This window comes from Stegostoma tigrinum, chromosome 19 (assembly GCF_030684315.1).
Source record: "Stegostoma tigrinum isolate sSteTig4 chromosome 19, sSteTig4.hap1, whole genome shotgun sequence".
NCBI lineage: Eukaryota > Metazoa > Chordata > Chondrichthyes > Orectolobiformes > Stegostomatidae > Stegostoma > Stegostoma tigrinum.
Window position 1 is genome coordinate 55,288,848 of NC_081372.1, and position 15,765 is coordinate 55,304,612.

Below are 15,765 nucleotides of genomic sequence, written 5' to 3' on the forward strand. Positions count from 1 at the left end.
AGTTGGCGACCAGAAGGTGTTGTCGTTTGTCACGTACAGAGTGCAGATGCTATGTGAAATAGTTTCAGAGTCTACATTTGGTCTCACCAATGTCGAGGAGGCCACATTGGGAGCAGCGGATACAGTAGGCCAAGTTGACTGATGTGCAGGTGAACCCCTGTCTGATACGAAAGGTTTGTTTTGGGCCTTGAATGACGGAATATGAGGTGCTGTTCCTCCAGTTTCCACATGGCATCGCTGTGACACTGGAGGAGGTCCAGGATGGATATATCATCCAGACTGCGGGAGGGGGAGTTGAAGTGATTCATGACTGGGAGGTGTTGTCATTTGACACAAACCAAGTGTAGGTGCTTCACAAAGCGGTTTCCGAGTTTGTGTGACATGGCTGTATGCACATTTGTTCGTGTGTAATCACACTTTAATTGTACCTTATTGGCTTTAAAGCACTTTGGGATGCCTTGAGGTCATGACAGGTGTTGTAGACATAGGAAGTGCTACCTTTCTATCCAACTGCAGGAAGTGCTACACCTGCCCCTACACCTCCCTCCTCACCTCCATTCAAGGCCCAAAACAAACCTTTCATATCAGACAGGGGTTCACCTGCACATCAGTCAACTTGGTCTACTGTATCCGCTGCTCCCGATGTGGCCTCCTCTACACTGGTGAGACCGAGTGTAGACTTGGAAACGACTTCATATAGCGCCTGCACTCTGTATGCGACAAATGACAATACCTTCCGGTCGCCAACTATTTTAACACCCCCTCCCACTCCGTGGGTGACATATCTATCCTGGGCTTCCTCTAGTATCACAATGACGCCACCCACAAACTAGATGAGCGACACCTCACCTTCCACCTTGGAAGCCTACAGCCCCAATGGCCTAAATGTGGAATTCACCAGTTTTAAAATCTCCCTACCCCCAACCTCATCCCAAGACCAGACACCCTACCTCTCACCCCCATCTCACTGGCCTGTCCGTGTTCTCTCCTACCCTATCTGCTCCACAATCTACATGCTATCAACGGCTCCCTCCCTCCCCCCCTCCCCCCCCCCCCCCCCCCCCCGATTTATTTCAGAGCCCTATTCCCCTCCCACATTTCTGAAGAAGGGTCGCGACCCAAAACATCAGCTTTCCTGCTTGTTGATGCTGCCTGGCCTGACGTGTTCCTCCAGCTCCACGCTGTGTTATCTCAGACTCCAGCATCAGCAATTCTTACTATCTTCACACAAACAATAATGTGATTATGGCCAGCTAATCTATCTTTGTAATGTTGATTGAGAGATAAATACTGGCTGAATACAGGGGATAACACCCCCACTCTTCACTAAAATAATGCCATGGGATCTTTTACATCATCTTCAGAAAGCAGATAGGGCCTTGGTGTAATGACTCCTCAGACAGTGAAGCACTCTTACAATACAGTTTTAGATTGTCAGCCTATATTGTGTGTTCGAGCATCTGCTCTGGGATTTCAAATCACAAACTTGTGATTCAGGGGCAAGAGTGCTACTCACTGTGTCACACCTGACAGACATTTTATTCAGAAAATAAGCATTTTAGGATACAGCATGACTAATTTGAAAAGTGACCCATGTCAGAAAGAACAGGTAACTTAGTCAAAGCTCTCCACAAGCTGGACAGTCTTTGTTTTCTATTCAAGTTTTATTTGAACTAATTATTTGAGATCAATTGTTCTCATGAGGCTTTGGGTTGATCAGATGAACCTTCTTCATTCCTTCTGTCTAATAATAGAATGTTCCTATCTATCCACATAACACACGCATAAAAACACACAAAGAATTAAGCTGTACCTTGTTTTGTTTCAGGGCACTCTTTTCTCTCATGTGGGGGCAGTCTTTCCCTGTTACCACAGCTTTGATATCTACAACGGGAACTAAAATAAAGAGAAGCATATGAATAATGATCATTATCAAGAGAGTGTATGTGTGCGCGCGCGCATGCCAAGAGATACCAATGTACTGATAAACAACAGAATTATTTTAAATATTACAAATGTCAAGCTTACTCTAGATTTTAGAATTCAATATTAGTTGCCTTTATTGTAGTTAGATCTTGTATCATTTAAAATCAATAGTTACATTGTCATCACATGATAGCGCAAGTTGGCGTCTTAACAATGAAAATATTTTGGTTCATTAAACTGAGCTTCTTTTTAAATAATATAACATGATGCAGGATTTGCTAGCTTGGACAACTTCTGCTGCCCATCCCTAAATATCCTATATAAGTTAGTTCCATTAGGAAAGGAGTTCCATGATTCTTTTCCAGCTAAAACAAGGAAATGGCTTTACAGTTCCGAGTCAGAATGATGCCCTAGACCTTCTAGGTCAGGGGTGGGTAACCTCCAACCTCCGGCCTGGGGGCTGAATCCAGCCATTGTTACACTGAATCTAGCTTGCTGGTCCTTGACAAGATCCTAGCCCAAATGATACACTGAATCCCACCAGCACTGCACATCACGAGGAAAATCACTGCCAGAGAAACACATCAGAGGAGAAAAACCTGAAAACCTCAGATCCACTGATAGGTATGTGAGTCACCAAACAGAAACACCAGCACAGGTCTGTATCAGGAAATTAAATATGTTTGCTAAACTGTTCAATATTGGAGCTGATGTACTTAAAACACTAACATGAATTTGTACAACTACATGTCAGCATTGACCTGAAGATCAAAACAGTAAACCTACCTCTGGTGAATTCTAAATAGGTGCCACTGATTTTCCAAACACGAGGAGAGACATGCTGAGAAATGCATTGCTGTTTGGTACTACGCACCATCAAGTAACATTTGCATTCCAGATTAACCCACATTAATTTGAAACAACAGTTGACAGTAGCAACATATTCACTGCAGAATAAGGCGGAATAAACCTTAGCCACATATTAAAATGACAAATAAGTTGAACATTTCAGGTACCTCTCTTAGTAAATAAAGCTGTTTTATCCGGTGTGCAGCCCATCATTGATTTTGTCCAAATGTCACTGGCCTCCAAGGGGAGAAAGGTCACGGGTTTGGTGTTGGTGAAAAAGCCTTGGTGAGTTGCAACATTGAGTCGTGTTAAAGGTACACCCTGCTGCCACACTGCTTCAGTGTTGGAGTAAGTGTATGTTTAAGGAGGTGAATGAGCTGCTTTTCAATAAATAGTGTCAAGTTTCTGGACGGTTGCTGGGACTGCACCCATCCAGACAAGTGGGGAGTATTCCATCACACTCCTGACTTGTGCCTTGTAGATGGTAGACAGGCTTTGGGAAACAGGTAGTTAATTACTCATTACAGAATTCATAATCTCCAACCTGCTCTTGTAACTACACTATTTTTATGGCTGATTCAGTTCAGTTTCTGATCAATGGTAATGTTCAGGATGTTGATACTGGAGGATTTAGTGATGGTAATGATGGCAATGGTATCATGGCGAGAAGGTCAGATCCCATCTTGCTGGACATAGTCATTGCTTTGCATCAATGTTATGATCCACTAATCAGCCCAAACCTGCATGTTGTCAAGATATAATATGGACACAGGTTTCTACATTACCCATAATCCTCTTAAAGGAGATTATTCGTATTTAACAATACAAAGTGGAATGAAAATCAAAACGTTATTTTAAATAGTAAAATCTGGGGGTAAGAAACATTTGTAACAAATCCCACTCCATTTCATTCTTGTTCTGTATAATCCCTCTTAACAAATAACTGCACTGCCCTAGTCAGCAGGCTAAATTCACATTTCTGACCAAAGACTTGGTCTGGACCTGGTTGGCTCTAAGGAAGGAGCTGTCTTGTGTCCAAAACACTCTGTAAACCTTCAAAGAAATAAGGCTTGAACATGTCCTTTTGTTCCACAGCGAGACAGTAGGTTGGCTACCTATGATCGTCTCCCTGTTCAGGGGTAAGTCAGTTAAGGTTAGCAATTAAATCAATGTTGACTCCACATTACTATGCCACAGAAATGATCTCTTGATGTTTCTCTAATGAACTGGACACTCCAGTATATTGAGAGTTGAGGGAAGAAATCTATTCATAATGTCTTGTTGGATGAGGCAGGTTACTGACTGATAGCTGCAGGCCAAAGGGGTATCGTAGCAACATTCCATAAACTGTTTCACATGGCTGTAAGGCTATATCATTCATCATTCCCCTTATCTTCCAGTTATGTAGGAATTCCAATGCATTGTGAGCTAAATTCAGTGAAACACCTTAATGTAAAGATATTTTGGTGGAAACCGCCAAACAGAATGGTAGTATTTTAGGGAAAGGCAGAATATTGCATTGCTTTGTAGTGACCAGTGGGAAGTAATATTCCATACCAGTAGTCAACAAAGTCAACTTAATGTGCTGATAATTGTAGAGGGACATGCAGATTTTCAGTGACCGGCGCAGTGCAACGTAGTATCTAGAGTGTGAAAGTATAACGGGCTTTTAGAATCAAATGGATACAAAGTTTACATCAATCGAAAAGTAATGGTGCTTACTGCGTCCTTTATAAGCAGGAAAATCATAAATCAAGTGCTAAGTCACCTGAACATAGAACATAGAACATTACAGCACAGTACAGGCCCTTCGGCCCTCGATGTTGTGCCGACCTGTCATACCGATCTCAAGCCCATCTAACCTACACTATTCCATGTACGTCTATATGCTTGTCCAATGACGACTTAAATGTACCTAAAGTTGGCGAATCTACTACCGTTGCAGGCAAAGCGTTCCATTCCCTTACTACACTCTGAGTAAAGAAACTACCTCTGACATCTGTCCTATATCTTTCACCCCTCAATTTAAAGCTATGCCCCCTGAAGCTAGATAACCATACACAGTGAAAGCAGAATAGGGCTAAAAATACATGGAGGTCCTGGGAGAATTCACCTTTAAAGATCCCCAAAATACCTGGGAAAATGTGATCAGCTGGACCTCCAAAGAAAACAGAATGGACAGAATTATTGAGGTGTTCCAATTGCATTTGCCACTGATTACACTGCTTAGACAAAAAAATGCACATGTAGCTAGATGGCAGCAACCTCGTGATTTCAAAAGTTGGCAGCGTGTAGGAGGGTAGGAAGAGATAAATGACGACTGCAGCAAATAAACAATTTGAAAGGACTCACAAGGAACGAATTATATCAGGAGAGTGACTCACGAACTTGTTTTCATCACCTTGAGAACGTGGAGGAGAAAAAGGATGTAAACATGCATCGAGAACTTAGAAGGAATGGAATGGGAATGAGCTGTTCCTGTTACCAAAAGCTTTTGTTTCTATTGTGTGCCACATACAAAACCAAATCTCGAACTGCACAAATAAAGACTTGCACTCAACCAGCACATTTCACAATTTCAGGATGTTTCAAAGTGTTTTGCATCTAATGGGGTACTTTTTAAGTAATTTTCACTGCAGTTGTATAAAACAATTAGTAACCTATTTATGTACAGCAAGGTTGGAATTAATGCCAGGAGAAGCCTCTATTCATCAAAAAGATTGAAGGAGCCTCTTTTTAACATTTCATCCAAAAGACAGCACCTCCTGATACTGCAGTGCTCCCTCAGTACTGGGCCAGTGTATCAGGCCCAATAACATCCTCAAATCTCGAGTGAGACTTGAACCCACAACCTTCCATCAGAGGTGAGAGTGCCACCAACAGACGTACGACCAGGCACAAGGACATATCTAGGATGCATACTATACTGAAGATATCCAATTCACATAGAATAGGCAGTAGAAGTATATCAGAATCCTCGTAAAGCCTGCAATAAGTTTAGTCAGCATGCATGGGAGGAAGTGATTTAGAGCAATTAACCATACAAATGCATTTGTGCATTTCAGTGGCATGCTTCTGGGATCAATGCCACCTGACAGTTCTAATTCATACAACAGGAACTCGGAGTTGGAGCATTTTGAGAATCCCTGCAAATCTCTCTGTTCATTTTCAAACAGTGTCTCAGGAACGTACAAGTGCACCTAAGCAGGTAGGTTTGAAGGCAGTAGAGACCTAATGAACTGTTCTCAAACTAAAAGTGTAAATGACAAAGTGTAAATGACAATATTTATCTTGTGATGTTGAGGGGAAGAAAGAAACAAAAGAAACACAGCAGAACATTTCAGTCACACTCCGTGGTAAGATTAAATTGGTGCGGTTTGGGCAGAATGTGGTTAAGGACAAATTCCATACGATACAATGAAAGGTTTTCCACTGATTTTGTGCAGTTATAATCTGATTAGGTAGGTGAGAGATCTCAGAACTGTACAGAAATAAAATCAATATCATCATATAAGTGATGCTCACTGAAGAGTTTATAAACGCCAATACAAGATACCTGAGCTGGATATGAACTTTCTAAACAGAATCGGGAGAGCAACAATACAACACTAGTGGTCAGGGTCTAAAAATGTAATAAAAGTAATGGAATATTGGCCTTTATTTTCATACAAGGGATACAAGGAGGAAGAAATTATGTTTCAGTTAACACAGCTTTGGCTGGAACCTACATGCAGTGTCGTGTTCATCGCCTGAATGTAATTAATCCTGCAGAATGATTTCCCAGCACACAAGGGGTTAAATTTCAAGGACAGTTTGCATAAACTCGGCTTGTATTCCCACACATGTTTGATTGAAGGGGGTTTAACTGAGGTATTTTAAATGATGAAAGGATTCAAAAGAGGTGGACAAACAGAATTAAGAGATAGCGAAGTGTGGAGCTGGATGAACACAGCAGGCCAAGCAGCATCAGAGGAGCACAAAAGCTGACGTTTCGGGCCTAGACCCTTCATCAGGGTTGCTGTGTTCATCCAGCTCCACACTTTGTTATCGCGGATTCTCCAGCATCTGCAGTTCCCATTATCTCTGACAAACAGAATTGTTTCTTTGATAAGGGTATTGAGAACAAGCAGGTGTCATCTTAGGATTGAATCAGAAAGCATGCTTTTATAGAATAGGTTGTAGAAATCTGGAACTTTACTCCCCTTAAAAGGGCTGTGAGTGCAGAGCCAATGTAATTTTTAACACTGAGGTCAACCAATGGTGCTCAGGTTAGTGTGTAGGGAGAATAACAGAGTTTAATTCTTGACTGGATTGTACTATAGGCTCCCCAGTAGTCAGAGGGAAATTAAGGGCCAAGTATGTAGATAGATCTCAGATATATGCAAGAATAATAAGGTTGTAATAATAAGTGATTTTAATTTTCCAAACATTGACTGGGACTGCCATAGTGTTAAAGGCTTGAATGGTGAGGAGTTTGTTATAACAAAAGTGTACAGCTAGATGAACACAGCAGGCCAAGCAGCATCAGAGAAGCAGGAAAGCTGATGTTTTGGATCTGGACGCTTCTTCAGAAATGGGGGAGGGGAAGGGGATTCTATAATAAAAAGAGAGAGGGAGTGGGGAGGCAGACAGAAGATGGACAAAGGAGCAGACAGGTGGAGAGGAGACAGACAGGTCAAAGAGGCGGGATGGAGCCAGTAAAGGTGAGAGTAGGTGAGGAGTTATGGTGGGGGTTGGTCAGTCCAGGGAAGACAGATAGGTCGAGGAAGCGGGAATGAGGCTGGTATGTAGGAGGTGGGGGTGGGGGTTGAGGTGGGAGGAGTGGATAGGTGGGAGAAAGGACGGACAGGTCAGGGAGGCAAGGACGAGCCGGGCTGGTTTTGGGATGTGGTCGGGGGAGGGGAGATTTTGAAACTTGTGAAGATAGACGCCATTGGGCTGCAGGGTTCCCAAGCGAAATATGAGGTGCTGTTCCTGAATCTTCGGGTGGCATCATTGTGGCACTGCAGGAGGCCCAGGATGGGCATGTCGTCCAAGGAATGGGAGGGGGAGTTGAAGTGGTTCGCGACTGGGAGGTGCAGTAGTTTGTCGCAAACCAAGCGTAGGTGTTCCACAAAGCAGTTTCCAAGCCTCCACTTGAACTCCCCGATGTGGAGGAGGCCACATTGGGAACAGCAGATACAGTATAGCGCATTAGCAGATGTGAAGGTGAACATCTAATTGATGTAGAAGGGTTTCTTTCGGCCTGGCCTGGGGGTGAGGGAGGAGGTATGGGGGCAGGTATAGCACTTCCTGCAGATGCAGGGAAAAGTGCCAGGGATGTTGGGGCTGGAGGGGAGTGTGGAGCGAACAAGTGAGTCACTGAGCAGATAAGGATGGGGAAGGAGAAATGTCCTTGGTAGTGGGGTCGGAATGCAGGTGGCAGAAGAAGCAGAGGATGATGCGCTGGATCTGGAGGTTGGTGGGGTGGTATGTGAGGACGAGGAGGATTCTGTTTTTCTTGTTAGTGTGGGGAGGGGGTGTGAGGGATGAGTTGCGGGAAATGCAAGAGATGCGGTCGAGGGTGTTTTTGATCACTGTGGAGGGCAAGTTGTGGTCCTTGAAAAACAAGGACATCTGGGATATCCAGGAGTGGAATGCCTCATCTCGGGTGCAGATGCAGCGGAGGCGAAGAAATTGGGAATTGGGGATGGCATTTTTACAGGAAGGTGGGTGAGAAGAGGTGTATTCTAGGTAGCTGTGGGAGTTGGTAGGCTTGAAATAGAATTCAGTTTCCAGGTGGTTGCCAGAGATGGAAACAGAATGGGAAAATCCCCTCTCGTATTGGCAGTTCCTACCATCTCTGAGGAATTTGTTAAATGTGTTCAAGAAAGTTTCTTTATCGATACTAATAAGTAAGGACCAAAGATCGACCTTCCCTTGGGAAATAAGGTGCGCAAAATGATTGAAGAGATGGTAGGGGAACACTTTGGCACTAGTGATCATGATTTTATCAGTTTTAAATAGTTATGAAAAAGATAAGCCTTCCATAAAAGTTAAAGTTCTTAACTGGAGTAAGGAAAATGTTAACAGTATGAGAAAAGAACTTTCCAAAGTTGATTGGAGTAGACTGTTCAGAGATAAAGGGATGATGACAAGTCGAAGGCTTTCAAGAGTGTGATAACGAGAGTTCAGAGGCATTATGTTCCTGTTGGAGTTAAGGGTAAGGCTGGTAAGAGTAGGGAACAGTGGATAAATAAAGATATTGAAGTTCTCGTCAAAAATAAGAAACAATCATATTAGATACAGATAACAGGGATCAAATGAATCTTTTGAAGAGCAGTAAGAATGTAGGGGCATTCTTAAGAGGGAAATTGGGAGATCAAAGAGAGGATATGAGATAGCCTTGGCAGATAGGGTCAAGGCTAATCCAAAGAGATTCTGCAAGTACATTAAAAGCAAAAGAGCAGCTAGAGACAGAGTAGGGCCCATAAAGATCAATGAGGTCATCATTATGTTGTACCTCAGGAGATGGGAGAGATATTAAGTGAATATTTTGTGTCCGTTTTTACTGTGGAGGAAGAAATTGAGGATACAGAATTCAGGGAAATAAACAGTAATGTTTTGAAAACAGTTCACATTACAGAAGAGGAAGTGCTGTAGGTGTAAAGGTGGACAAATCTCTGCGGTCCAATCAAGTGTATCCCAGGATATTGTGGGAAGTTAGGGAAAAAATTACGGGGCCCCTATAGATTTGTATCATCTACTGCCATTGGAGAGGTGCCTGAAGACTGGAGGGTTGCTATTATTGTGCCTTTATTTAAGAAAGGCTGTAAGCAGAGGTCTGGGAACTACAGACCTATGAGCCTGACATTGGTGGTGGGTAAGTTGTTGCAGGTGATTTTGAAAGATAGGAATTACATCCAGTTGGAGAGGCAAGAACCGATTAGAGATAGTCAGCATGGTTTTGTGTGAGGGAAACAGTGTCTCACAAACCTGATTGAGACTTTTGAGTGAGTAACCAAAAATATAGATCTGCTCCAAGAAAAATAACCCGAGTCTGTCCAATCTCTCTTCGTAACTGAAACTCTCTAGCTTGGCAACATCCTGGTAAATCTCCTCTGTACCCTCTCCAATGCAATCCCATCCCTCTTATAAAGTGGATTCCAAAACTGCCCACAACACGCTAGCAGTGGACTAAACATCATTTTATACAGTTTCAGCATAACTTCCCTGCTCTTAAGCTCTATGCCTCAGCTAAAAAAAGGCAAGTGTTCATATGCCTTCTTAACCATCTTATACACCTGTCCCATGCATGCATGCACATCAACATCCCTGATTCTTGGTGCTTAGCAGAACCTATTGTTCTGCATGTATTCCGTTGCCTTGTTTGTCCTGTCCAAGTGCATCATCTTACATTTATCCAGACTGAATTCCATTTGTTGCTGATCAGTCTGTCTATATCCTGCTGTAATTGAATGTTATCCTCCTCATTATTTACCACGTATCTGCAAATTTACTGATTAACCCTCCTACTTACTTTTTTCCTGCAGTGACTCAAAGGCCACCTCACCCTGTGGATTCTCATCCAGGTCACCATAGTGCAACACCTTGTGATTAAGAGACAGCCGGCAATACCAGAACTTATCTGGAAAAGAACAGACAGAAAAAAAACCTGAGGTCGGACTAACCTGCAACTACATGCATGAGTACAAACACACGCAATATTGCACTAACAGTAATCACGCACAAGACCAACAAACATTAGTACACTATTTCCCCCTAAACAAACAAAGGTGTACTATGCAGTAGCTTTGTACCTGGAACAATACCAGCTACTATAAATGCAGTATATGTTAGGTTATATTATGCAAATTACCCCATATCACAAACTGACTGTTGTATTAAATAAATTCAGTAACTGTAGCCAGAATGTTATCGGAGCCTGAACGACATGGGCTTTAGCAAGAATTCTGGGCGAATCATGTTAGAAATCCAGCAAGGCCTTTCCTAATATCAAGGCCAACTGGCTGCATTTTCCAGGCATAGAGTGGGAATTGTCCCTAGGCATTAGCACAATGCTTATGGAGGGGTGAATTACTCCTTGTTTACAGTCTCATTTACAGGGAATCTTGCCTCATTAACATGAAGCTTCTTATCCCACCACAATGAAACTAGAAGTCAATGACAATAAGTCCGAGTGGATACCCGGCAACACCAGCTAACCACTTGTTCCTCCAGACTGCCATCTTGGAAGCTAGGTAACAACATCCCAGGGCATGCTCCAGGGGTATCAGCTGCATACATCTATCGTCTGTCTGACATCTCTCAGCCACACAGAATCTTTGTGGCGTATGCCCAATCCACTTACAAGATACTTCTGTACTTTAAAGCAGCACTTTGGCTGTCAAATGGCAAACTCACACTTAGGAGATTTCTAAGAAGGTAAAAGCATGAGGGATCCAGGGGAACTTGGTTTTCAGACAGGAGGCAGAAGGCGCTGCTCGAATGTTGTTTGTGTGACTGGAGGACGGTGTCCAGTAGTACACCATAGGCATCTGTGCTGGGTCCCTTACTATTTGCGATGTGTATGAAAAACACACAAGACAACATTGGTGGGAGGCATGCGATGATAAGCGAGCTTACAGCTGACAGGAAGATGGTGCCAGGCGGTTGATATTGAGGAAGAAGGTCTTAGATTACAGGAAAATATAGATGGATTGGTCAGATGGACAGATCGGTGGCAGATGGAATTTAACTATAATGTGTGTTTCTCAATGCAAACTGGCTATAACACGATTTAAGAATTGGAGAATGTTATTTGTAAAACCTGAACTTTCCTTACCATGTGTTAGCTATAACACGGTTCCGTTTCAATCACTAAGTGTCACACTTATTGCTCGATTTTCTGTAGCTTAAGGTCAGGCAAGACTGGAACTATCATGTTATGTCAGAACCAACTGTAGATAGTATGACATTGAAAGAAGTAGCTAGACAAGAGAGTAGTCAATTAATGCAGGGTATTAGGGAGCTCAGACAAACAGAAGCAGCTTGGGATGCTTGTCTACAGATACCTGAAGGTGGCAGGACAGGTTGAAAGAATGGTTAATAAGGCATATAGGACATTTGCCTTTATTAATCATGGCATAGATTGTAAGATCAGGGAGCTTATGCTGCAGCTGTACCAAAAAATCCTTTGGTTAGGCCGCAGCTGGAGTATTGTGTGCAGTTCTGGTCACCACTATAAAGAAGTTGTGATCACTTTGGAGTAAGCACAGATGATTCACCGGGATGTTACCTGGGTTGGTGCAGTTTAGCTATGAAGACAGGCTGGATAAGCTCAGGTTGTTTGCCTTAAAGCAGAGAAGGCCAAGAGGGGGCCTGGGTGAGGTGCATCAGATTTTGAGGGGCGTAGACAGAGTGGGTAGGAAGCAGCTGCTACCCTTAGTCAATAAGGGTCAATAACAAGGGAGTATCATGTTAAGGCGAATGGCAGGAGGGTTATAGGGGATTTGAGGAAAAATGTTTTCACCCATAAATTGGTGGGAATCTGGAATGCACTGCCTGGTAGGGTATTTGAGGCAGGAAACCTTATAACCTTCAAATAAAGTACTTGAGTGAGCACACGAAAGTGGGACTAGTGTAGATTTAGAGTCGTTCAGTTGGTGTTGACTCGATGGGTCAAAGGGCCTCTTCTTTACTGATAATTGCAAACAGCCCTCTTATTTTCAGTGGCAGCAGCATGAGCCAGAGTGTTGACGGAAAGGTAAGGCGGTTTTTGTTTCTCCCTGTATAAAAACTTACCTCATGCGGCAAGCGAATTGTTTTCAGCGCTGGGTGTGTGGAGGGAACGCGAGCCAGGAAGCAGCAGATAAATTCAGGCATTGGCTAGACCTGAAACATTACACGTATAGTATTCCCCACCCGTCCTCCTCCTCTAACCAAAAAAGATTGTGTGGAGATTCGGTAAGGTAAGGGTTTTTTAAAAAATTCTTCTTCTGGAAATGTAGAGTAGAGGGAATGGAAGCTAGGGGCTGTTGCCTGCTCCCCTAGCAGGATGTGGGAGGTAAGGGTCACTGCTGGTGTCCCCTCTGGCTTCACCTGTGAGAAGTGCACCCAACTCCAGCTCCTCAAATACTGCATTAGGGAACTGGAGCTGGAGCTGGATGAACTCCGGATCATTCGGGAGGCTGAGGGGGCGATAGAGAGGAGTTATAAGGAGGCAGTCACACCAAAAGTACAGGAAAAAGGTAGCTGGGTGACTGTCAGGGAGGGGAAAGGGAATAGGCAGACAGTGCAGGGATCCCCCATGGCCATTCCCCTCAATAATAAGTATACTGTATTGGGTACTGGTGGTGGTGGTAGTGGGGGTGCTGGTGGTGAGGCTACCGGGGCCCCGGCACTGAACCTGACCCCGTGGCAAAGAAGGGAAGGTAGGGGGGAAATAGGAGGGCAATTGCAGTGGGGGATTCAATAGTAAGAGGCACAGACAGACAGGCGGTTCTGTGGACGCAATCGAGATGAAAGGATAGTATGTTGCCTCCTGGGTGCGAGGCTCCATGATGTCTCGGATCATGTCTTTAAGATCCTTAAAGGGGTGGGTGAGCAACCAACAGTCATGGTACACATCGGCACCAATTACATAGGTAGAAAAAGGACTGAGAATGTGAAAAATGAGTACAGGGAGCTAGGTTGGAAGCTGAAGTCCAGGACAAACAGGGTAGTTATCTCTGGATTACTAGTAGTGCAACATGATAGTGAAGTAAGAAATAGAGAGAGAATGCAGCTAAACACGTGGCTACAGGGCTGGTGTTGGAGGGAGGGCTTCCATTATGTGGATAATTGGAGCACAATCTGGGGAAGGTGGGACCTGTACAGTAAGGATGGGTTGCACCTGAACCGTAAGGACACAAATACCCTGGGAGGGAGGTTTGCTAGAGCTATACGCGAGGGTTTAAACTAGTTTGGCAGGGGGTGGGGAACAGAATTAATAATTCAGAGGATGAGGTATTCGGCCTTCCAACAGATACAACAGGGAGTGAGGTTGTTTATAAAGAAATGCGGTCGATAAAGTGTAATTGCACACACAGAGATGGTTTGAGGTGTGTATGCTTCAATGCTAGAAGTATCAGAAATAAAGCGGATGAACTTAGGGCATGGGTCGGTACCTGGAACTACGATGTTGTGGCCATTACAGAAACTTGAGTAAGTCAGGGACAGGAATAGTTGTTGGAAGTTCTGGGGTTTAGATGCTTTAAAAGAAATAGGGAGGGTGGAAAAAGAGATGGGGGAGTGGCAGTGCTAGTCAGGGCAAGTATAGCAGCTACCGAAAGGCAGTTTGAGAATGATATGTCTACAGAGTCAGTTTGGAGTGGGGTCAGGAACAAAAAAAGGAGCAGTCACTTTGTTGGGGGTTTTTACAGACCCCTAATAGTTGCAGAGAAGTGGAGGAGCGGATTGGGAGGCAAACACTGGAAAGATGCAGAAGTCACAGCGTTGTCATCACGGGTGGCTTCAACTTTCTAAATATTGATTGGAAACATTTTAGTTGTAATAGTTAAGACGGAGCGGATTTTGTCCAGTGCTTTCAGGAAGGATTCCTGACACAGTATGTAGCTAGACCAACACAAGGAGAAGCCACTTTGGGTTTAGTGCCTGGCAACAAACCGGGCCAAGTGTTAGACCTGTTGGTAGGAGAGTATTTTGGCGGGAGCGATCATAACTCTATTACTTTTACAATAATCATGGAAAAGGATAGGTACATACAGCAGGGTAAAGTTTATAATTGTGGGAAGGGTAATTACAATTCAGTTAGGCAAGAACTGGGTAACATAAAATGGGAACAGATGCTGTCAGGGAAGAGCACCACAGAAATGTGGAGATTATTTAAGGAATGCATACTGCATGTGCTCGATATGTTTGTCCCAAGCAGGCAGAGAAGATGCGGTTAAGTGAGGGAGCCTTTGGTTCTCAAGAGAGGTCGACCAACTAGTTAAGAGGAAGAAGAAGGCTTATGTAAGGTTTAGGAAAAGAGGAACAGAAAAGGCTTTAGAGGGATACAAGTTAGCCAGGAAGGAGCTGAAGAAAGGGCTCAGGAGAGCTATAAGGGGGCATGAGAAAACTGTGGTGGATAGGATCAAGGAAAGCTCCAAGGCTTTTTACACGTATGTGCAGAACAAGAGAATGAGAGAAAGGGTAGGGTCAATCAAGAATTGTAAAGGGAATTTGTGCACAGCATAAAGAGATAGGAGAGGTCCTTAATGAATACTTTTCGTCCGTATTCACAACTGAGAGGGACCTAGTTGTAGAGGAGGTGGTTGACGTTAGTAAAGATGATGTGCTAGGAATTCTGAGCAAGTTGAACATAGATAAGTCCCTCAGGCCTGATGGGATTTATCCAAGCATTCTACGGGAAGTGAGGGATGAGATCATAGGGCCTTTGGTGATGGTCTTTTCGTCCTCACTGTCACTATAGTGCCGGAAGATTGGAAAGGGGCAAACGTCATTCCCTTGTTCAAAAAAGGGAACAGGGTTAACCCCAGACGTTACAGACCAGTTAGTCTTACGTCAATGGTGGGCAAATTATTGGAAAGGGCTGGAAAGACCAGATTTATGATCACTTGGAAAGGCACAGTTTGATTTGTGATAGTCAGCATGGATTTGTGAGAGGTAGATCATGCCTCACAAACCTTTCTGAATTCTTTGAAGAGGTGACCCAACATGTGGACGAAGGTGGAGCAGTGGATGTGGTGTACATGGATTTAAGTAAGGTGTTTGATAAAGTTGGCCATGGTAGGCTCATGCTAAAGGTAAGAAGGCATGGGATAGGGGGAAAATGTGGCAGATTGGATTCAGAATTGGCTGACTCTGAGAAGACAAAGGGTGGTAGTGGACAGAAAATATTCAACATGGTGCTCAGTTACGAGTGGTGTACCACAAGGATCTGTTCTGGGTCCTCTTCTATTTATGATTTTTGTAAATGATTTGGATGAAGGAGTGGAAAGGTGTATT

The 15,765-nt window shown here is 43.6% G+C and overlaps 1 protein-coding gene across 9 annotated transcripts in view; it reads right to left on the reverse strand.

The window, feature by feature from the left end:
• The window catches only part of LOC125461403 (engulfment and cell motility protein 2), a 255,761-nt gene that overhangs the window by 16,756 nt on the left and 223,240 nt on the right, over positions 1-15,765 (reverse strand). For all 9 annotated transcript variants that reach the window (XM_059652861.1, XM_048550143.2, XM_059652860.1 and 6 more), the window contains 2 exons: positions 10,295-10,402; positions 1,814-1,896 (listed from right to left, as the gene is read on the reverse strand). In XM_059652861.1, the coding sequence (XP_059508844.1) occupies positions 1,814-1,896; positions 10,295-10,402 (191 nt within the window). The remainder of the gene's footprint in view (positions 1-1,813; positions 1,897-10,294; positions 10,403-15,765) is intronic.